The 24,116-nt window shown below is 45.4% G+C and overlaps 1 protein-coding gene across 1 annotated transcript in view; it reads left to right on the top strand.

Annotated features, from left to right (window-relative positions):
- Window positions 1-23,445, top strand: part of CHORDC1 (cysteine and histidine rich domain containing 1) — a 51,701-nt gene extending 28,256 nt beyond the window's left edge. Inside the window, exons 6-11 of the mRNA XM_040340129.1 lie at window positions 9,713-9,771; window positions 10,000-10,070; window positions 13,820-13,925; window positions 18,196-18,315; window positions 21,164-21,226; window positions 23,179-23,445. Of these exons, the coding sequence (XP_040196063.1) occupies window positions 9,713-9,771; window positions 10,000-10,070; window positions 13,820-13,925; window positions 18,196-18,315; window positions 21,164-21,226; window positions 23,179-23,337 (578 nt within the window). The 3' untranslated portion in view covers window positions 23,338-23,445. The remainder of the gene's footprint in view (window positions 1-9,712; window positions 9,772-9,999; window positions 10,071-13,819; window positions 13,926-18,195; window positions 18,316-21,163; window positions 21,227-23,178) is intronic.
- Window positions 23,446-24,116: the final 671 nt, after the last annotated feature.

Raw genomic sequence — 24,116 nt, 5'->3', positions numbered from 1 at the left:
TAACCCCTTCCCAGCCAGGGTTATTAGTACAGTGACCGTGTCACAGTTCCACTAGAAGTTGCTGACCACTTTAGTGTAAAAAAAAACAGAATATGCACCGTAGTTTTGTAGACACTATAACTTTCGCACAAACCAATTAAAGTGTTTGATAACCTAAAAAATAAATGGATCCTGTTCCTTTTTTAACCACTTGCTTACTGGGCACATAAACCCCCTTCGTTCCCAGGCGAAATCTCAGCGTCCGGCACTGCGTCGCTTTAACTGACAATTGCGCGGTCGTGCGACGTGGCTCCCAAACAAAATTGCCGTCCTTTTTTCCCCACAAATAGAGCTTTCTTTTGGTGGTATTTGATCACCTCTGCGGTTTTTATTTTTTGCGCTATAAACAAAAAAAGAGCAACAATTTAAAAAAAATATATATTTTTTTTACTTGTTGCTATAATAAATATCCCATTTTTTTTTTAAAAAAAATATTTTTTTTCTCAGTTAAGGCCGATACGTATTTTTCGACGTATTTTTGTAAAAAAAAAAAAAAAAAAATCGCAATAAGCGACTGGTTTGCGCAAAAGTTATAGCGCCTACAAAATGGGGAACAGAATTATGATTTTTTTTATTTATTTTTTTTTACTAGTAATGGCGGCGATCTGCGATTTTTATTGGGACTGGGATATTGCGGCGGACGTATCGGACACTTTTGACACAAATTTGGCGCCATTCACATTTATACAGCGATCAGTGCTATAAAAATGCACGAATTACTGTATAAATGTGACTGGCAGTGAAGGGGTTAACACTAGGGGGTGAGGAAGGGGTTAACTGTGTAGCCTGGGTGTGTTATAACTGTGTGGGGGGAGGGGGGTGACTGGGGGAGGGGACCGATGCTGTGTCTCTATGTACAAGAGACACAGATCGGTCTTCTCTCCTCTGACAGCACGTGGAGCTCTGTGTTTACACACAGAGCTCCACGTCCCTGCTGTCACCTGCCGTGTCACCGACGATCGCGTGTACCCGGCGGACATCGCGGCCGCCAGGTACACGCATCGGGTCTTCGGCGATGCGTCGGGACAGTTTTTACCCGCCGCGCGCCACCTAGTGGCGCGCGCGGGTAATGCACATAAAAGGCCGTTTTTAAACGGCCACTTGGCACTTGAGAGCCGCGCTGCGGACGTATTTCGTCTATAGCGCGGATCTCAAGTGGTTAAAGCATGAATAACAGCACAGTGCTTGTGCTGTGTAATTTGGCCCCCCATATTGCCTAAAAAACCTGGCTGATCCTGCCTGGCTATACCCTCCCCTCTGTAAACTGACCAGTTTATGTGCCTGTCACCTGCAGCTATCTGCAGCTTTCCTATGTTTCCCTCCTCCTCCTCCATCCCCCCTGTTAGCTCTCACTAACTTTGCTCTGCTCTGCTCCTCTCTCACTGCTGCTACAAAATTCTGTGATCTTTATATCATCCCCTCTGTTAGATAAAAACCTGTATCCTAGTGTCTGTGCTTTCTAGTAGCGTATTTCTACTGTTTTAACAGCACCTCCCAGCGCTTGTGTAACTCTTCCTCCCTGGCTGACATCAGTGAGGAAATCTCGGCCCGCCCACTGAAGCTGTCAGGTGGGGAGAGGAGAGAGTCTGGAGGCACTGTTGAACCGGGTAGAAATCGTCTGCTTGTAAAAAAAATATTATTTTTTTTTTTAAAGCACAGACACTAGGATACAAGTTTTTATCTAACACAGGGAATGATATGAAGATCATAGTGCAGTGGTTCTCAACTCCTTTCCTCAGGACCCACTAACAGGCCAGTTTTGCAAGATAACTGAAATGCAGCACAGGTTGATAGATTGTTGCTCAGTGATTGAGATATTCTAGTCTGCATCCCCCCAAGGTAATACTTAAATTCTGGCCTGTTAGTGGGTCCTGAAGATAGGAGTTGAGAACCACTGACATAGTGGCTTGGCAACCACTTTTACTTCCCTGGCGGTATTCTAGAGCTCGGCTTGGGGTTAAATTTTAGTACCGTTAGCAGTAACCCGAGCCACACTCGGTAATGCATTGCAGGATCCTGGTACAGCGTACTTACCTTGTCACCAGGATCCTGCAATGTCCTCCACCCGATGCTCTGTGTTCCGGGCTCCGTTCTCTGCGAGCGTTGCGACACATGGGGGCGGAGCCCGGCGGCAAATTCAAAAAGTACAAAATGCATAACGCAGATTTAAGTGAGTTATTACTAAGAATTACAGGCCTACAATATAAAATGCCAAATTGTATGCAAAACAATGTCCCGCTTTAAGATTCAAAAATCTGCCATAATCATACAGCCAGGGAGGTTACGCTTATTGGAAACATTTTTTTTTTTTTTTTAACCAGACATATAGCAGAATACATTTTGGCCTTAACATATGAAGAAATAGTCCCCCCTTCTTTTTTTTTTCTTTTTTTTTAATTGAATGTATTATAGCAGGAAAGAATGTTTCTTTTTCTCACCTCGTCTTTCAGGACAGCACCTGGAGAGAGAGCGCAGCTCCACCCACTTCCCAGGAAACACTGCAGTCAATGCTATAAATTCCGCCCCCTTCCACCATGGCCTCAGTTGTAGTGTTTCCTCCGGCCATGGTGGAAGCGCTGCAGGGAACCAGGGGTGTGCTGTTCTCTCCCCAGGCGGGGAAGGTGGATTGTGTTTGAGCATACCGGTGTTTTAGGTTAGGAGGTGATCCTCCAGAGGCGGACCCGACTTCTCCCCTGACGCGCGGGTGAAGGTCGGGTGCTTCTCCTCTTCGGTCCGGCGAGGACAGAGGCTGCTGGAGGTCCCGCTCCCTTAGTCCGGGCATCGTAGCTTGCGGGGGGGGCGGTCAGGTGCCGTCCTTCCGGCATACGAGGCTCCGGAGCGGAGGGCGTAGTGACGTCCTTTCCGGGTGGAGGCGGGACTTCCGGCGGCGCGTGGCGGCTTCCGGTTCCGGCCGCCTGGAACGCAAGAGGGGGAGTGAGCCTCGGCGGTGCTATTTCCGGGTCTCGCAGCGGCGAGAGGAACCCGGGAGATTTAAAAGAGCTGTCGCACGCCCGCAGCGTTCTGGGACCATGGAGCCAGAAGACGCAGCGGAGGTGGCGGGAGCAGGAGCCACAAGCACCAGCCCGGCCCAGGTAGGAGACCCAGCGAGGGTCAATGTACCAGGGTGTTGTTATGTCCCTCTTTTCTGCCCCTTCGGGGGAGGGGAGCCTGCCTCACTCACCCTAGTCACTTCTGTGGGTGCGTGTAGTTTTCTGGTACAGCGGTGATGGGTGCTGGTTTTTATTTGTTCACTAGCTGTGTGCACTTGTGTGTTTTGTTGGCTGGCGTACAAAGGTTAAACATAGCGTTGTTGTCCTTTGTGTCGTTTCAGAAAGTTAAAGAAAAACTTAAAGTGGTAGAACCTCCTCCTTCCAAGAAGCGGTGTGCTACTTGTAAAGCTTCCCTTAAAGGGAACTGGACCAAACCTTTATGCAAAACTTGTATTGCGGAGATTGTCAGGGGGGAAGCCTCTACTAGTTCGGCCTCTGAGCAGACCACCGTCAAGGGAACGGGAGAGTTGCTCTCTTCATTTAGGGAGGAGTTGCATCAGACTTTCCAGTCTTTTCGCTCCTTCCTGGACAAGGGTCCGACTAAAGGATCTAAGGCCAGGGCCAGTATCCCCTCCACATCTAGAAGGTTAGACAGTGAGTCCGAGGAGGAGGAACCTGAAAATGCTATTTCAGGATCAGAGGCGGAGGATGAAGAAGAAAGGGATACTTCTTCCTCACGCTATAAACTGTCCTTAGAGGAGGTTGATGACCTATTAAGGACAATTCATTCTACCCTAAACATTAAAGAAGATGCGACTCAGCTGTCATTGCATGACAGGATGTACCAGGGTTTGGATGAGGTAAAACATCGTACCTTCCCGGTACATAAAGTATTGTCTGAGACAATTAAAAGAGAATGGAAGGACCCAGAGAAGGCACCCTTCTTTTCTAAATCTCTGAAAAGGAGATTTCCTTTCGATGAGGATCCAACGCAGGCCTGGAATAAAAGGCCTAAACTGGATGCAGCATTCTCAAAAGTTTCCCGCAATACGGACCTAGCTTTTGAGGATACAGGTGCCCTTAAGGATCCCCTGGATAAAAGAGCAGATAGCCTGCTCAAAAAAGCCTGGGATACCTCCTTGATTAATCTTAAACCAGCTATGGCATCCACTGTGGTGGCCAGAAACCTTGAGCATTGGCTGGATCAGCTCAAGGGTCACATCGAGGCCGGTACCTCTCGTAGAGAGCTTTTGGAGTCCTTTCCAGTCCTTATGAAAGCAGTAGGCTATATAGCGGATGCTTCGGCTGAATCCGTGAAGCTCTCCGCCAGATCCTCGGCGTTGATAAATTCAACCAGAAGGGCCTTATGGGTTAAGACCTGGCAGGGGGACACAGCCTCTAAGCTGAAACTGTGTGGGTTACCTTTTGAAGGAGACTTGGTTTTTGGCACAGGACTAGACACCGTCCTAGATAGGACGGCGGATAGAAAGAAGGCTCTTCCTTTAAAAAAGGTAGATTCAGGGCCCAAGAAAAATTTTCGTCCTTTTTTCCAAGCCAAGGGTCCTAAGGAGGCACAAAGAGGTCAGGGTGGTAGACCCTGGCGGTCCCAGAGGGGCCGCGGGAAGCCTGGGGTGTTGTTTCGCTCCCCCAGCCAACCTGCTAAGCCCCAGTGACGGTCTCCCAGCTGTGGGTGGTCGGCTCCAAGCCTTCCTTCCACAGTGGGCAGAGGCGACGTCCAGTCCGTATGTGCTCAAACTGATTGCAGAGGGATACGCACTGGAGTTTTCGGGAAAACCACCGTCGCGGTTTTATGTGACCCAATTGCCCAGGGAGCAAGAGAAGTCTCAGGCTATGCTGACATTAGTGGAGGATTTTCTCCAACAGAGGGTAATTACGCCAGTTCCCCAGAGAGAACAGGGGGAGGGCTGTTATTCCCATATATTCCTTGTAAAGAAGCCGTCGGGCAAATTCAGGTTAATTTTAAACCTGAAGGTCCTGAATCTAGCTATCCGGTACAAGAGATTCCGCATGGACTCTATATACTCGGTGAGAAAGCTTCTTCCCCTGGGGTGCTTTCTAGCTTCAATAGATTTAAGGGATGCTTATTTACACGTCCCGATCAGGACTTCCTCCCAGCGCTATCTGCGTCTAGCCATCAGAACAGAGAGCGGAGTGAGACTTTTTCAATTCAGAGCCCTCCCATTCGGCCTTTCCTCCTCTCCCAGAGTCTTTTCAAAGGTGGTGGCAGAGGCCTTGGCACCCCTAAGGCTCAGGGGGATTTCTATAATTCCATACTTGGACGACCTCCTGCTGTTCGCCAAGTCGGAGGAGCAGCTTCTCCGGGACCTGAGGAGGACCCAGGCTCATTTGGAAGGGCTCGGTTGGATCCTGAACAAAGAAAAGTCAAGTCTAGTGCCCTCCCAGAGGATAGTCTTTCTAGGATACGTTATAGACTCTGTTCAGGGGAAAATCTTTCTACCAGAAGAAAAGATAGAGAAAGTTCAGGCTGCGGTGAAGTCAATTCAGACGAATGTGCCGATTTCTGTGCGCTCAGCCATGTCCACAATGGGCTTACTCACGGCCGCCATTCCGGCGGTGCAGTGGGCTCGTCTCCATTCAAGGGGCCTACAACAGGTGATCTTTCAGAATTGGACCCATGGGGAATCCCTAGAGAAGAGATTCAGAGTTCCGTCTTCAGTGAAGAGGAAACTTTGGTGGTGGAGAAGCCAGGCAAATTTGCGCCTAGGTCTGTCTTGGTCCTTCCTCACTACAAAGGTCCTAACTACGGACGCGAGTTCGTGGGGATGGGGTGCTCACCTGAACGGGCAGATGGCACAGGGATCCTGGACGAAGGAAGAGTCCAGAAGGTCCTCCAATTGGAGGGAACTCAGGGCCATTTGGTTAGGGCTAAGGGCCTTCCAGGAGCTGATTCTGGACCAGCATGTCCAGATTCTGTCAGACAACGCCACAGCAGTGGCGTATGTTTCCAGACAGGGGGGCACGAGAAGCAGAGTACTCCTCAGTCTGGCCCTACAGACTCTGTCCTGGGCAGAGGTGAACTTGGCTTCCCTATCGGCAGTACACCTAAAAGGCAGCCTAAACATGCTGGCAGACTTTTTGAGTCGGACGAGGGTTCTGGAATCGGAGTGGTGTTTATGCCCGGAGGTCTTCCAAGAGCTAGTAAACAAGTGGGGAACTCCTCAGATAGACCTGTTCGCGGCCCAGTCCAATGCCAAGGTTCCGGCTTATTTCTCTCTAAACAGAATGGACCAGGCAGAGGGTCTAGATGCGTTAGTTCAACGCTGGCCCTTCCGCCTGTGCTATGCCTTCCCCCCGGTTCAGATCATTCCCTTAGTGTTACGGAAGCTTCAGGAGGAGAAGACTACTCTGATCCTGATAGCCCCGTACTGGCCCAAGAGGCCTTGGTTTTCGAGTCTGTTGGAACTGGCGGTAGAAGACCCCTGGGTTCTACCAGTCAGAAGAGATCTACTTTTTCAGGGCCCTCTACTGCATCCAGACGTGAGTCGGTTAAGGCTCACGGCCTGGTTACTGAAGAGCTAATTCTTAGCAGGAAGGGTCTATCCAAACGTTTGGTAGATACGCTACTTAGTAGTAGGAAAGAGGTCACGAGGGCCATCTATTTCAAGACTTGGAAGGTTTTCAATTCTTGGTGTGAAGTTAAAAATTATTCTCCTTTGAATACTTGTTCCGTCTTGGAGTTTTTACAAGACGGTATGGATAAGGGTCTGGCAGCCAGCACCTTGAAGGCGCAGGTGGCGGCTTTGTCAGTGTTTCTAGAGAGACGTTTATCTCTAGAGCCCTATGTCATCAGATTTTTTAAGGCCTTAGCCAGGGCTAGGCCTTCCCCGTTTAAATTTTTCCCCAAGTGGGATTTATCAGTGGTCCTGGGGGGTTTGACTCAAAAACCCTTCGAACCACTGGTAGACGCCTCTGTAAAGTTTCTAACTTTAAAATTGGTGCTTTTGGTGGCGGTCACCTCAGCAAGGAGGATTAGCGAGCTTCAGGCGCTTTCCGTTTTGGAGCCTTTTTTGTCAATCTTCCCTGATAGGGTAGTATTAAGAACTGATCCGAGTTTTCTTCCGAAGGTAGTGTCAGTATTTCATAGGACGCAGGAAATAGTGTTACCTACCTTTTGTTCAACTCCTTCTTGTCCGAAGGAGAGGGAATTCCATTCCTTAGATGTCAGGAGATGCATTAGACGCTATCTAGAGGTCTCTAGCGAGTACAGAAAGGCGAATTCGCTTTTCGTTCTGTTTTCAGGATCCCGCAAGGGGCATGGGGCTTCCAAAAGTACTCTGGCTAGATGGTTACGCATGGCTATCCATGAGGCATACGTGGACCTAAAGGTTTGGATCCCCCTCCGGGAGTAATGGCCCATTCTACTAGGGCGGTGGCAACTTCCTGGGCAGAACGGGCTGGAGCTTCACCAGAACACATCTGTAAAGCGGCAACGTGGACGAGCTTTTCCACCTTCGCTCGTCATTATAGGATGGATTTGCTCTCTGTGTCAGAGCAGTCTTTTGGCAGGAAAGTCCTGCAAGCGGTGGTCCCACCCTAGAGTAAGTACTCGGTTATCATCTCCAGGTGCTGTCCTGAAAGACGAGGTGAGAAAACCTTAGTTAGACTTACCGGTAACGGTATTTCTATGAGTCTTTCAGGACAGCACCGATAACCCGCCCTTTTATTATTAAAAATAATATATATATATGCTAATGTGTGTAGTTTCTATGTTCTGCTTATCTAATTTCAGCGTGGCCGGAGGTACTCGTGAACAACTGAGGCCATGGTGGAAGGGGGCGGAATTTATAGCATTGACTGCAGTGTTTCCTGGGAAGTGGGTGGAGCTGCGCTCTCTCTCCAGGTGCTGTCCTGAAAGACTCATAGAAATACCGTTACCGGTAAGTCTAACTAAGGTTTTTTTTTTTTTTTAATTTCTAAATATTCAGTCTTTTGTTGTTTTATATAACAACCGTTTTGGTTGTTGTATAAAACAACAAAAGACTGAATATTTAGAAATTAAGTGGTGACCAAATACCACCAAAATAAAGCTGTATTTGTGTTATGAGTATGAGTTACAATATGTCAAACGGTACAATGTGGTAAACAATGGTGCATATGTTTACATGCTTGAGAAGGAATAGAGAAATTAAGTTTATAATGGCGAATACCATAAAGTTGCAGCATGCAAAACTAAACAGTATAGATTCATAGTATATGTCAATTGATAACTACCATAGCCAAATAAGTGGCGCCTTTGACCAGAGATTGAGAAAGTATCTAAAGTGAGTGATGTAAGAGTTGGGGTTGACTACTGTCGGAGACCAGAAGCTCTTCAAGTGCTGATCTACTACACTAGAGCTGTACTTTTGGAGTCTCTGATCCACGGGGACCAAAGGGTATAGAATCTAGACATTGTGGTGAGGTGAGCCTTCGCAAACCTGTATTTCAACATCAAATGCTCATTGAGAATTGGAACCAGGTGGTGGGGAAGGTAGATTTACGGTTGCGTGCTAATGCTTGGGGAGCAGCGATAAGTATGTGGGTCAGGATGTTGTGCATCCACCTAGGCCATGCGTCAAGTCCTAGTCCCAGAAGGGACCATTGCTCGTGACGTAGTAATCTGCATCCCAGTTAGAGGAGATGAGAGCATCCACACTTAAACAAAAGGGCTTCAATTTTGGACATTCCCAATATATGTGTAGCAGGCTTCACCCTAGTCCACATTGCCTCCAGCAGTTAGGTGAGGCATCAAGATATATAGAGGCAAGCCTAGAGGGCGTGTAATATCAATTGTGGAGAATCTTTTGCAGCGTTTCCCAATGATTTAATACATTTCAAGTAGGTAAGAAGGTTGGAGAGGGCACATTGCCATTGGGTAATATCTGGGGAAATATGAAGAATTTTTCCCAGTGTGCTATTGATAGTTTTTGTGATTCTTGGGGTCACGTGAGTAGCTTATAGAAGCAAGAGAGTCCTTTCAGCGTGTGTCCAGTAGCTTCAATAAGTCGCAAGGTTTCCAGTCTGAAGGCAGACTCTGACCAGGTAAAGGAAGCTACTATATGACGAATCCGTAAGTATTTGTAAAAGTCCTTGTGTCTGATCTGGAAGATGTTAAGACAGCCCTGACTAGGGGCGAGGGAGGGGTTAAGTATGTTTCCTGGGTGTGTTCTAACTGAAGGGGGGTGGACTGACTTGGGAAAATGACAGATCGCTGTTCATACATTGTATGAACAGACTAACAGTCATTTCTCCCCCTGACAGGACCGGGAGCTGTGTGTTTACACACACAGCTCCCGGTTCTCGCTCTGCAACGAGCGATCGCGGGTGCCCGACGGTGATCGCGCCCGCCGGGCACACGCCCCTATTGGCTGAAATGCAAAATGACGTATAGCTACATGATTTTGGGCAGCCGAGCCGACCTGCTAGTGGTTAAAGTAAACCTAACACAAACCTGGGCAGTTTAAACTGACATTCTAAACCTACCAAACGGGTCAAAATGATCAGTAAATCCAGAGACATGGTGCATGCAGATCTCAAATGTTTCCTAGAGCCCTAATGCGTTTAGTGGAGCAGGGATTATTCTAATTGAAACCAGATGGTTTTCTTTCATCAAAAATTTACTCATTTTGTCTTTTTTTTTTTTTTTTTTTTTTTTTTTTTAGATGAGGACACAGGAGAGATCAAAATTGGAACTTCCTGTAAAAATGGTGGCTGCACAAAGGTACAAACAGACTTCTTAATTTTAGCTTGTTTTATACTATGTTCTATCTACACATGTCTGCCATCTCCCTCTTCCATCCATTGATTTCAACTTCCCTTGTACAGCTTCTATCCAGTCCTGTCCCTTTTTATGCTTCAGCCTGTCTGTTGGGAAAGCTGCACACAAGCACACCTTTTATTATGTCATAGATGTGTCTACCAGCGTTTTCATCTAATTTTCTTCCCACAGACATTTATTGGACCACAGAGTAATGAAGAAGTATGTCAGTATCACGCTGGAGTGCCTATCTTCCATGAAGGGTATGTGTAATTCTTGTGTGTTTTATCTTTATTATTATAATATTTATCAATTTTAAGTGTAAGTTCACCTTTACAGAAAACCTGTAAGGTGAACTTTAACTGGACCCCCCCCAGTCCCGCTATACAGGAGTCCCACGATCACCTGATGTGAGACACCGGGTCACCGCTTTGCTGGTCTGGGATTTGAAGTCCCCACGGCTTAATGCTGTCTTCTGGGACCTGTGTATCTCCCAGAAGACATCTGGAGGGATGGAGGAGGCGCCGTGGGTGGCTCGGCTATCTATGCCCGGAAGTGGGAGCAAAATACCTGTATTGGACAAAATACCTGTATTGGATATCTGCTCCCCCCTGAAAGGTGCCAAATGTGACACCAGAGGGGGGGAGGATTCTGAAAAGCGGAAGTTCCATTTTTGGGTGGAACGCCAAAGTCCAGCCTGAGCTCGTTTTTGGCTGGGCTTCTCCTCTGGGTCACAGGAGTGCAATTCGTTTTGCAGTTCGGTGACCCGTTTTCAGCAGAGCTGTCTGAAGTCCACTCTCTGACATCACACAGATCAGTCTAGGCACTGCATCATCACAACTCAGGGAGTCTGGATCCGCCAGTTGCCTGAACTCTTGGCCGCCTCAGCCTTTCAGCGAGCTGCTGAGACGGCCGCTCTTGCCCCCGCCACAGCTCAGCACTCCAGTGAGTGTGGAGGAGCAGAGCAGCTGATTGGCAGGCAGCAGCTCTCGGGGAGCCGAGAAAACCGAGCCATCATTGATTTTCGATCGGTTGGTTCTCAGTGCAAAGACCGATGCAGCATTGGACCAATGCTACATCCACCTAGGTAAGTATGATGGGGGGGGTCAAACCCATACTTCTCTTTTAAAGCGGAGTTCCGGCCACAATTTCACTTTTTAAATATAAATACCCCTGTAATACACAAGCTTAATGTATTCTAGTAAAGTTAGTCTGTAAACTAAGGTCAGTTTTGTTAGGTTGTTACAGCATTTAGACACTTTATAAAATAGAAATTGACTGGGGCCATCTTAAGTGTGGGCATCATGAAGCCAGACTGTATGACTTCCTGGATTTCAGCCTTGCAGATCTCGCACATGCTCAGTGCTCTAATAGGTTTCAATAGGTTTCAGATCAGGTTTCAGCACCTGTACTGTCCAAGTCACATGATTCTTCGAGACTGGGGAGTGCACAGACTCCTGGAAAGTTACACCCACTACATTCCCAGGAGTCTGTGCGGTGTAGGTTAGGAAGCTTAAGCACCTAGGTGCAGGAAGAGGGAAGATTAACTATTCTGCCTAGCAACAACACTTTGAAGGCATCTAAAAATAAAAAATAAATTTCTTAAAGGACTAATGACATTTTTTTAAAACTACTGATGTAATGTTATATTTATGGGTGGAACTCCACTTTAATCTTTTTATCCGTATTTCTCAGCTTGTACAGATAGGAGGCATTCTAATTGGTCGGTGCTGTCACATGGACGGCGCTGACCAATCGGAGCACACCTAGCCCATCCTGTCAGCACTGGGGAAGAGGACAGAAAGCCAGTAGGATTTCAAATCACCACAGTATACAGCACTGAGCTGGCCTGAGTGCTTTTCCGTCATTTAGGAGAAGCCTTGAAAGTAGCATCAGTTACATACAGTAAGCGGCACTGAGCTCCACCATTCAGTAGAAGCTTTGTATTTTTATCAATGAATGAATACAAGGCTTTCTCCGATTTGGCCAAGGTGGAGAGGTGAGCGGATGATGCTGGCACACAGTGCTGCTTTACTGTATGTAGCTGATGCTACACAGCAGCTGCATCAGATAGTGATGGAAATAATCTGTTGCTCCCTCTGAGATTGCAGCTACATAATGATGTAATGATTGGGGGGATTTAGTGCATGTTGGCGGTGGGCAGAGATTGCAGCACCAGTTCACTTTTTGTTTTTTTCCTTTTCCTTTTTTTTTTTTTTTGTACCATGTTATAATGAGCTGCTGTAACAAACAGTTCAAGTAAAAAAAAAAGTGTGGTTTTAAATATTCTCAGATAAGAGTACTGAATAATTGGAATTACTGAAATGACCTCATTTGGGATGTCATCAACCTTTTCTTATAGGTTTGTCATTTTTATAGTAGCAGTGTGGTACTTAGACTTTTTTTTTTTTTATGGTAAAGAGAGGCCCCACCACTATAGCTACTAGGTCCTTTCCTTGCCTGTTTGGCATTTGGGGTGCTCTTCCTCAAATGCACACAACGGGGCCCTATTCTTTTAACTGACACCAACAATGAGGCATAATTCCTTTCACTGACAACGGTGGTGGGATATTATTTCTCCTCCTGCTGACCACAGGTGCTAAGTGTGTGTTGTGTTGTGTGTTGTTGTGTTTTTTTGTTTTTTTTTGGGACCCTTGTACAACAGAATACGCTATTTTCTTCAAGGTTAGTGGACCAGAAGGCTTGCCCTCCATTGATCCATGATGCCTTGTCCTGTAAGCCCTTTAGTAGCAGGTGCTTTTATAGATGCAAGAAGGGATCCTGGTCATCTTCTGCCATCACTGGCCCAGATTCAGGTAGAATTTGCCCCTTTTTTACGGAGGCACAGGGCAGCGTTTTTGCCCTGCGCCCCCGCAAATTTACTGTGCTGCGCGAGATTTACGGAGCAGGAGCTCCGTAAATTGCGTGTGCGCTCTTTAAAATTGCCCTGCGTAAGGGCGCCTAATGTAAATGATCCCGTAGGGGGCGGGAATCATTTAAATTAGGCGCGCTCCCGCGCCGAGCGTAGAGCGCATGCTCCGTCGGGAAACTTTCCCGACGTGCATTGCGGCAAATGACGTCGCAAGGACGTCATTTGCTTCCAAGTGAACGTGAATGGCGTCCAGCGCCATTCACGAATCACTTGCGCAAATGACGTGAAATTCAAGTTTCACGACGCGGGAACGACGGGTATACTTAGCATTGGCTGCCCCTGCTAATAGCAGGAGCAGCCTTACGCGGACCCCGACGAACGTAAACTGCGTACGTAGGGCGCGCGTACGGTTGTGAATCGGCGTTAGTATGCAATTTGCATACTCTACGCTGACCACTACGGGAATGCCACCTAGCGGCCATCGTAAGAATGCAGCCTAAGATACGACGGCATAAGAGCCTTATGCCAGTCATATCTTAGGCTGCAGTCGGCGTAACGAGCTTTCTGAATACAGAAAAGTTGTTACGCCGGCGCAACTAAGCAATTGCGCTGCGTAACTATGGTTACGCAGACGCAATTGCTTACTGAATCCACCCCAGTGTTTCTCTGAACTTGCTCCTCTTTACTGTGGGTTTGTAAAAAGGTCCTTTGGGCCCCTTAAATTGCGTTTGCATGCTCTGGATTAGAAAAAGGCATTCCCTCCTGTCTCATGTGTTGGTAGATGCTGAGAGTTAAACTAGCAACAATTTTCTTATATCGCTTAGAACTCGATCGGTGAGACCTCTGTGCCAAGTTCCTCAGTCGTCACACCTGTTGTAGCTGTTATTGGCAAGTACTATCCTCACTAGTTGTTTTATATTTATCTCTCTTATTTCCTGGCAGTAGTAACAGGGTGTATGACAGTAATATGACATGCAGTTGATTTACAAGGTTCCACCTTTTAACTAAAATATTGCCTTTCAGTGCACTGACTGTTTGTTTATAAGTATCATCTAGGTTCTGTGAGCGAAAGCAAGAAGGAAAATTTTATTTTTTGCTGATTTAGTTAATTTATTTTAATTTTTTCTTGAAATTTGTTAGGATGAAATATTGGACCTGCTGCAAGAGGAAAACGTCAGATTTTAATACCTTTTTATCGCTGGAAGGGTGTTCGAGAGGCTCGCATTTGTGGATTAAAAAGAATGATGTAAGTTTAGAGGTTGCAGAAAATCTGTTCCAATGTTTCTCTGTTTAAAGTGATTGTAAACTCTATAGATAGAGATATCTATTTATACACACACACCTTATACTTGCCTGCTCTGTGTGGTGGTTTTGCACAAAATGGCCTGGATTCTCCTCTTCTTGGGTCCCTCTTCTGTGCATCTGGCCCCTCCCTCTTGTTGAGTGCCCCCACAGCAAGCGGCTTGCTGTAGGGGCACCAGAGCCGAGTAACCACTCCCTGTGTCCATTCAGACACGGAACCGCGACCTTGCTCCACCCCCTCTCTCTCGTGATTGACAGCAGCAGGAGCCAATCGTGCCACACTGCTGTCTCAGCCCATGAGGAGGGGAGTCCTGGGCAACTGAGACACTCCTACAACATTGGATAAAGATGGGCTCAGGTAAGTATTGGGGAGGGGGGGCTGCTGCACACAAGTTTAAGGGACCATTACCTTTTTAAATTGTATTCCTATATTTCTTGCAAAGTCTTAAGTTGTATACAACAATTTTTGTCTGCATGACCGAAACTGGATGGCTTAATTGCCAGCACCCATAGAAGCATAGCTTAATCCCAAATGTAATTTAAAATATATTAGTTTACAAGTCTTTAGATGTGGTGGCTGTATTTGTTTTTTCTTTTCTTTTTTTCCTAGGCATTTTTTCCTTTTATGTTCAGATGGTGATGCTGCAAATCACACACTTTTTGTCTCTTTTGGGGTCGATTTACTAAAACTGGAGAGTGCGAAATTGGGTGCAGCTCTGCATAGAAACCATTTTAGCCCTCGTTCACACTGAACATGACTTTGAAATTGTGCAGTTTCATGTGAAATGGCACAAATTCAAAGCCACGACTCGAAGGACATCTGTGCATGAAGTCGCACCCGAAATCTGCAAAAGTAGTGCAGGAGCTACTTTTGCAAATCGGTGTGGCGTGGTACTGATTGAAACGGGACCATTGCCAGCAATAGGCTGCGATTTGACCTGTCAAATCGCTTTAGTGTGATACATAGTTACATAGTTAGTCAGGTTGAAAAAAGACACAAGTCCATCCAGTTCATCCACAAAAAATAAACAAACAAAATAAAAAACACAGTACAATCCCATACACCCAACTCCATACCCACAGTTGATCCAGAGGAAGGCAAAAAACCCCAGCAGAGCATGATCCAATTTGCTACAGCAGGGGAAAAAAATCCTTCCTGATCCCCCGAGAGGCAATCGGATTTACCCTGGATCAACTTTACCTACAAATCTTAATACTCAAGTTATATTCTGTACATTTAGGAAAGTATCCAGGCCTTTCTTAAAGCAATCTACTGAGCTGGCCAGAACCACCTCTGGAGGGAGTCTGTTCCACATTTTCACAGCTCTTACTGTGAAAAAACCTTTCCGTATTTGGAGGTGAAATCTCTTTTCCTCTAGACGTAAAGAGTGCCCCCTTGTCCTCAGTGTTGACCGTAAAGTGAATAACTCAACACCAAGTACACTGTATGGACCTCTTATATATTTGTACATGTTGATCATATCCCCCCTTATTCTCCTCTTCTCAAGAGTGAATAAATTCAGTTCCTCTAATCTTTCCTCATAGCTGAGCTCCTCCATGCCTCTTATCAGTTTGGTTGCCCTTCTCTGCACTTTCTCCAGTTCTCCGATCGAGGGCTAATTGTCAAAGCTTAATCGAACAAGCTGAAGTTAGAAGCTGATGGGCTACTATGACCAGCTGCACCAGGTTTTGCACTCTGTTTTTAGTAAATCAACCCTCTAATACAGTGGTCTCAAAGTACCGGCCCGCGGACCAGTTATAAATGGCCCTCAGGCAGGGTGGAAGTGAGGGGAGCAAAAAAAAATAAAACATTTTTTTTTTTTTTTTTTTTTTTGAGCTGGTGCCATCTGGTGGTGAGCCGTTGGTATTACAAGTTATTACCACCAGATGTGAGCTGGCGCCATCTGGTGGTGGCCGTTGGTATTACAAGTTAAGCATTACAAGTTAAACAGCAATTCTAATGTCATTTTACACTATTTTCACTGCCATCTTCTTCCCTCTAATTAGAACCCCCAAACATTATATATATTTTTTATCCTAACACCCTAGAGAATAAAATAGCGATCATTGCAATACTTTCTGTTACGCCGTATTTGCGCAGCGGTCTTACAAGCGCACTTTTTTGGGAAAAAATTACACTTTTTTTAATTAAAAAATAAGACAACAGTAAAGTTATCCCCATTTTTTTTAATATTATGAAAGATAATGTTACGCCGAGTAAATTCATACCCAACATGTCACGCTTCAAAATTGTGTCCGCTTGTGGAATGCCGACAAACTTTTTTACCCTTTAAAATCTTCATAGGCGACGTTTAAAAAAATCTACATGTTGCATGTTTTAAGTTACAGAGGAGCTAGATCTATTGCTCTCACTCTACCAATCGCGGCGATACCTCACATGTGTGGTTTGAACACCGTTTACATATGCGGGCGCTGCTCACGTATGTGTTCGCTTCTGCGCGCAAGCTCGTCGGGACGGGGTGCGTTTTCTGGCTCCTAACTTTTTTAGCTGGCTCCTAGATTCCAAGCAAATTTGTCAAACCCTGACTTACACCAGTGCTGGTGGTAATAATGCGCTCGCTGACACCAGTGCTGGGGGTTAATAATGTGTTCGCTGACACCAGTACTGTTTTTGAAGTTTGAAAGTTTGCATGCGGCCCCCCATGGCATATGAAAACTTGTCTTGTGGCCCTCAGGTAATTTGAGTTTGAGACCCCTGCTCTAATATCTACACACACCATCCATGATCTCTATGGAGGGAGCTATAGTTGGAACACAGCTTGGATATGGACAAACATGTCTGCCTTTTCTTCAACTGCACTAGGTGCTTTCTTTTCAGCTCACAGGAAGTGTCGAGGCTCTTCCATTTGTGGCAAGATCAACAGGTATTTTCTGTACCTGCTAAAAATGTTAGCCTGACTAATGAGAACTCATACAACCATTACATCTACGGACTGGTAATCTGCAATGTATTGCTTTTTTGTTTTGAGGTTTAAATACACTTTAAACCTTTTTACCATCATACAGTACATGGGTGGTGGGTTTGCACACACCTTATGGCAACTGCAGCCACTGGGACCGTGTAAATCTGACAAGCTGACTGTCCAATCACGTGACTGTGCTCCTGTTCACTTCCACACCCATTTGTAAGTGTCGGTCCTCCCGACCTTCCCCAGGTGAGATATCAGAGATGATGGGGATCTGTTAGACATCTGATGTCTCATTAAAGTAAATCTGTCGCCAAATTTACTTTTTTTGTTCCTTGCATGATAAAAAATAGTTTAGCGAAAAACATATATATATTTTTTTTTTTAACCAGGACATTTATCGTTCTGGGTGGATGTCATATGACGTTCTCCCGGTATACGCCTCGCCTGTGCCCCACGGTTCGCACTGCAGCACGATCTGTCACCGGATGTGTCCACCAGACGCAGCTGATGACAGGTCACTGTATCGGGCCGCTGCCAGGTACCATGTGATCACTGTGACAAATCGCAGACGATCGCATGACAAAAAAATTAGAACTTGAAAACTCGTCAAGCCTCTTGCCTTGGACTGTCTACTTTCCAAAATGGGGTCATTTGGGGGAATTTTGGTCCTGTTGTTTTTGAGCCTCAAGAATTTAGGGTTGATCGATTTTTCAGATATATATCATAGTTTGTAGACTCAAAATATCCTACAGGCTAAATATTATATTCTGATTTCGGTTATTTTCACCAAAGAAATGTAGCAGAATATATTTTGGCTTAAATTTATGAAGAAAGATTATTTGCAAAATGTTATAACCGAAACCAGCACATTTTTTTTTCTCCCAACAAAAAAACATTGGTAATTAAATGCCACCAAAAGAAAACTCTATTTGTGTGTGAAAAAAATGATAATGTAATTTGGGTTCCGTGTTGCGTGACCGCGCAATTATCATTCAAAGTGTGACAGCGCAGAAAATTGGCCTGGGCAGGAAGGGGGTGAAAGTGCCCGGTATTGAATTGGTTAAAGTGTAAAAAATTAAGGAATTTTGAGTTTCCTAAACCGTTGCACTAATAATGTGTAACACAAAAAAATTGGATCTACCACTATTTTATCGTCCAGGGTTTCAAAAAATATATAATTGTTTGGAGGTTTTAGGTAGTCTTTTAGAGCTAAAATTATTTTTAAATTGACTAATATGTGAAGTGAAAAAGTCTAACGTGTTCAATATTTTTTTTTTTTTCCAGGGTAAAAAAGTTGTTCCATGTCGGCACGACTGGCATCAGACAGGTGGAAGTGTCACCATCTCAATCTATGCAAAGAATTCTGTTCCTGAGCTCAGCTACGTAGAGGCCAATAGCACTGTGGTAAGTTTCAGTAACAGTTATCTCGATGAGGTTGGTTGTAAACTCTCAGCAGCTATGTTAAAGAGGAGTTCACTGCACAACCCCCCCCCCCCCCCCCCCCCCCCAGCTAAAAAATTAAGTCAGTAGCTACACAGCTATAGCCGCTGACTTTTACTATAAGGACACTTGCATGTTCTAGAATCCAGCGATGTCTGCCCCCCAGCTGATGTTTCCATTGGCTCTCGGTGCTGCTGCCGCCATTGTCTGTAAGGGAAACCAGCAGTGAAGACTTGCATCCTCACAGCTGGTTCCCTACTGCGCATATGCGAAGCGCACTGCGCTTTCTGACGGACCCCAGGCGGGGGAAGGAGGAGGAGGCCGCAGCGAGATCTCTTGGAGGTGGGGACGAGGTGTCAAGCAGGTACCCCCTCCCCCCAAAAGGTGCCAAATGTGGCACGGGGGGGGGGGGTCCGATAAGCAGAGTTTCCACTTTTTGGGGGCGGAACTCCGCTTTAACTACTTGATCAAAGCAACATCCTCTAAGAGGCAGCCCAGATGTGTTTTCAGCTTGTCAACTGATGCAGTATACTTAAAGCAGAGTTCCACTCAAAAGTGGAATTTCCACTTCTGTGCCTCCACCCCCCTCCGGTGCCACATTTGGCACCTTTTGGGGGGGGAGCGAATACCTGTCTTTGATGGGTATCCTGTCCCCACTTTCTGGAGTCTCTGTCGCAGCCATTGAAATTAGCTTTTAGCTCTCTCCTCCTCCCTTTGCCGCTGTAATGCTTCACTACCGGGTTCGGACTTCAGGACAGGTAAGTGTCCTATTATTAAAAGTCAGCAGCTGCAGTATGTGTTTTTTTTTTTTTTTTTGCAGCGGTGGGTGGACCTCCGCTTTTAACTGTCTTTTTAGGATTTCCCAAAACATGGGATGTTCCTGCTCAGAAGAAAAGGGAATCCACTATTATGTAGTCTGGTGTGTGCCTGCCGATATCCCTTAACAAATTATAGCGGTACTGCTATATTGCGGCGGACAGTTTGACACTTTGTGGGAACCAGTGACACTAATTTAGTGATCAGTGCTAAAAATATGTACTGTCGCTGTACTTATGACACTGGCTGGGAAGGGGGTCAAAGATTTTTTTTTTTATGTCACAATGTAGAGTATAAGATTTCTTATCATCTGTACCCAGTCTTGCCACACAGAGGTAATCCAGCTCTGAGCAATCCTCATTTATTGTTCAGTAAAATAAAACAGACTTCCAGAGAAAAACCTTAGTCCGTTCTGCCCCCTTGCTGTGAGTGACAGGTTATTTTACATATCTCATGCACTAGCCTGGAGACGGGCATTTTTTTTTTTTTTATTCCCACCCCCACTCCTTTTCTGAAGTCATGTGGTTACTTTTCTGGATTTTGACTGGATGTTAGTGATCATAGCAGAATTTAGTGTAAGGAATACACAGGGAAAAATGCATGTTGATAAGGGGAGTGTAGAGGTGGGCTGGGAGTCTACTGACATCACGACTCCACCCACCGAGCTCCAGACAACAGATCCACCCACAGAATCTGCAGTTTGTCAGTTCTTATAACAGACAGAGGGGAGACATTTGACAGGTAAAGATATATGAAGGAGGCATCTATATCCTTATAGATCAGCACTATGGCAGTAGTTTAGAAGGGATAAGGGTGGGTTTACATCCACTTTAAAAATTTGCCTTTGTTATTGTCAAGTTAACGGACTTGTGCTGGCACTACTAAATAGGCCAGGTCATCAAGGCAATAATGAACCCTTGTTTTGATTGGTCTGTTCTCTCGCCTCGTGTTGTAAAACCGAAGAACATCTCACTACATTTGATCGGGTCACATCACAATTAGATTAGAAAAACGATTGTTTGTGCTAGAAAAAAAAAGACACTTTGAGGAAAAGATTGTAGCCTTGTAAGCAGTTTGGGCCAGCGTGTAAACCATTACTGTGCAACTCTGTTTACATCAGGGTTTGACAAATTTGCTTGGAATCTAGGAGCCAGCTAAAAAAGTTAGGAGCCAGAAAACGCGCCCCGTCCCGACGAGCTTGCGCGCAGAAGCGAACATACTTGAGCAGCGACCGCATATGTAAACGGTGTTCAAACCACACATGTAAGGTATCGCCGCGATTGGTAGAGCGAGAGCAATAATTCTAGCCCTAGACCTCCTCTGTAACTCAAAACATGCAACCTGTACAGTTTTTTAAACATCGCCTATGGAGATTTTAAAGGGTAAAAGTTTTACACCATTCCACGAGCGGACGCAATTTTGAAGCGTGACATGTTGGGTATCAATTTACTCGGCGTAACATTATCTTTCATAATATTAAAAAAATGGGGATAACTTTACTGTTGTCTTATTTTTTCATTAAAAAAAAAATGTAATTTTTTTGCCCAAAAAAGTGCGCTTGCAAGACCGCTGCGCAAATACGGCGTGACAGAAAGTATTGCATCTATTGCCATTTTATTCTCTAGGGTGTTAGGATAAAAAATATATATAATGTTTGGGGGTTCTAATTAGAGGGAAGAAGATGGCAGTGAAAATAGTGAAAAATTACATTAGAATTGCTGTTTAACTTGTAATGCTTAACTTGTAATACCAACGGGCACCACCAGATGGCGCCAGCTTACACATCTGGTGGTAATAGGTAATAACTTGTAATACCAACGGCTCACCACCAGATGGTGCCAGCTCACAAAAAAAAAAATAAAAAATGTTTTTATTTTTTTTTGCCCCCCCCCTTCCAAGCCAAGTCGCCAGGACCCTATTTCTAGTCGCCATGGTGACCTGGCGCCCGGGATTTGTCGAGCCCTGGTTTACATAGTATGTGCCTATTGTCTTCCAGGTCAACATTCACATAGTGTTTGATGGTGAGAAAGAATTCCAGCAGCATCTACAATTATGGGGGGTAAGTACTGTACTTTTAGTTTTGTTGGCTTCATTCGATTTTTTTTTCTTTTTTGATGTGGGGGGGGGGGCAGCTTTTTCTAGCCGATGTAGCATAACGCTGTTGTAATACATGCAGGTTCCATGGTATACTCCAAGTTTGTTTAAAGTAGAATTATGGGTAAAAGCTTTTTTATTTATTAATGTTTATTCATTTTGGATAGCGCGATGGAGGGTTATAACCCCTGTAAGGTTTATTTCCTGTGTTCCATTGTGGAGATGTCACTTCCTGTCCCATAGCCAAACAGGATGTGAGAGAAGAAATTAAGGGAATCTCTTGGGGACCCCTAGGTCACCAGAACTAGTGTCCCCCATTGGAAGATTTCCCCCCTACAGTAAAACCTTGGTTTGAGAGTAACTTGGTTTGAGAGCGTTTTGCAAGACCAGCGATTTTTTTTTTTTTTTTTTTAAATACATTTTGACTTGATACGCAAGCGATGTTTTGATATACAAGTAGCGTCATGTCACAACTGAGTATAAAAGAGAGAAGGTACAACATTTAGCAGCATATTGCTACACTTAGAGAGGCGTCTCTGTTCTCGTTTATACTCGGTTGTGACATGACGCTACTTGTATATCAAGTCAAAATGTATTAAAAAAAAATTAGCTGGTCTTGCAAAACGCTCTCAAACCAAGGTTTTACTGTAGAGGGGAAATCTTCCAATGGGGGACACTAGTTCTGGTGACCTAGGGGTCCCCAAGAGATTCTCTGTAGCTCCTGCTGGATTTTGCTTCTAATCCCCTTGTGGAGGCTTCTATTTGTGGATGGACATTTTACGGTTACACTGTACTAGCTGTCAGTTTTTTAAATACGTGTGGCCTTGCAGGGCTCTGCCCATACGTGATGTACAGCACACAGATACACTGATAGGTCTGCAGGAGACCTGCATGGCACCAACAATCTGCTGATCGCTGGTGCAATGCTTTACAGGCTCAAAAAAAAATCACTTTTTTTTTTTGCAAAAAAAGTGCATTTATTATTATTTTTTAAAGTGAAGTTCTCATTTAACTCTAATTTTGGATAGGATGAAGAAGAGTTACGTTTCTAACCGCTTACTTCCTGCTCTGTGACACCTGTACGAGGATCTCAGAGCTATAAAAGCTTTGGGCCAGATCCACAAAAGGGATACGCAGGCGTATCTACTGATACGCCGTCGTATCCCTGTTTCTATCTATGCGGCTGATTCACAGAATCAGTTACGCATAGATATTCCTAAGATCCGGCAGGTGTAATACTTTTACACTGTCGGAGGCATTTCTCGTCGAAATTCCGCTTCGGGTATGCAAATTAGCACTTACGGAGATCCACGAAGCGGTTTCCCTTTGTGAAGTCTCCGTAAGTTGTTAGTTTGCAAACGCAAAGATAGGGTACCTTTTGCAAAGTGTAAAGTTAGTACACCTTGTAAAAGTAGACCCTTCTTTCCCGACGCAACTTTTTTTTACCCGGCGCGATTCACAAAACTCATCGCAACGTAACTTCGCGCAAAGCACGTCGGGAAAATCGCGTCGGGAGCATGCGCAGTACGTCCGGCGCGGGAGCGCGCCTAATTTAAATGGGACTCGCCCCATTAGATTGGGCCCGCCTTGCGCCGGACGGATTTAAGTTACACCGCTGAAAATTTCTAGGTAAGTGCTTTGTGGATCGGGCACTTAGGTAGAGATTTTGCGGCGGTGTAACTTAAATCCCAATATTTAAGTTAAGCCCGCTGTACGTGGATCTGGCCCTTTGTCCGTATTTCTAACCCATGACTGAATGACGCAGGCCGTCCTTTGTCAAAATCCTTTATCGGAGACCAAATAAAAATGTTTTGGCCGAAGTTGACCAATAAATGTATTTACAGCCACCTGGTGGTTTTCAGTTGACCTTTCACCTTTATGGATTATGTGCAACTTTTTTTTATCCTTTTTTTTCAGGTCATCGATGTCCAAAAAAGTTATGTGAATTTAACAGCGACAAAGGTGGAAGTTTTCATGAAAAAGGCAGAGCCAATGATGTGGGCCCGACTAGAGCTGCCTCAGAAAGTTGCCCCTCCGCCCCAACACGAGGACTCTGGAGACGCCCATGACCCATGATCTGGGACCAGAATTAGATGCTGGCTAGTTGTAGGGATCCAAGGGTGTTGTTTTTTTTTCTGACTGATAATTTGTATTGATTAAATGAGGCTTTGTTATTTATCAGTACTCTGTGCATCTCTAGTTACATCTCCTCTGTATCTGTTTTGACAGCAATACAAAGGCATTCCGTTCATCTGTAATCTTCAGCAAGGCAGTGTCCTCTTTGGGCTCCTACTCCCAGATAGGGCTTTGGTTGGAGAGGGCCATGGTGGGTTTTCTGCCTGAGACCCGAAAGGGGAATCCTCCCCTCACCTCCAGAAGACAGCTTTGATAAGCATTTTAAAACCCAAGTCCATCCTCCAAAAAATCCACATACCTGGTTGTAAATACTCTCTGTGCATTCCATCCCCGTCATCACTCTGTGAGCTTCAGAACTTGCCTTGGAGTCCGTGCTGGGCCCAGTAGTTATTGGTGAGATCACTGCCTTGCATCACCCATTCATTCCCTCTTTAGCCTGGCTGTAATGGACCCATCCCATCTATATACTGCAGCAGGATGGGAACCCCCGTATGGGTACGTCCTAACCCTTTAGGAGCCACTAGGGGTGCACGCACCCAATGGGCGCGATCACTGCCGGTTACCCATGATCGAGCGCAGGGTTCTGTCAGGGGAGAGGAGACGTATCGTTTGTTCCTACTAAGTAGGAACAACGATATGTTTCCACCCCCAGTCAGTCCCATCCCCCCACAGTTATAAATAGGGAACACATTTAACCCCGTGAACACCCCCTAGTGTTA

Source organism: Rana temporaria, chromosome 2 (genome assembly GCF_905171775.1).
Source record: "Rana temporaria chromosome 2, aRanTem1.1, whole genome shotgun sequence".
Taxonomy (NCBI): Eukaryota; Metazoa; Chordata; class Amphibia; order Anura; family Ranidae; genus Rana; species Rana temporaria.
This window is presented reverse-complemented; position numbering and strand designations above follow the sequence as displayed.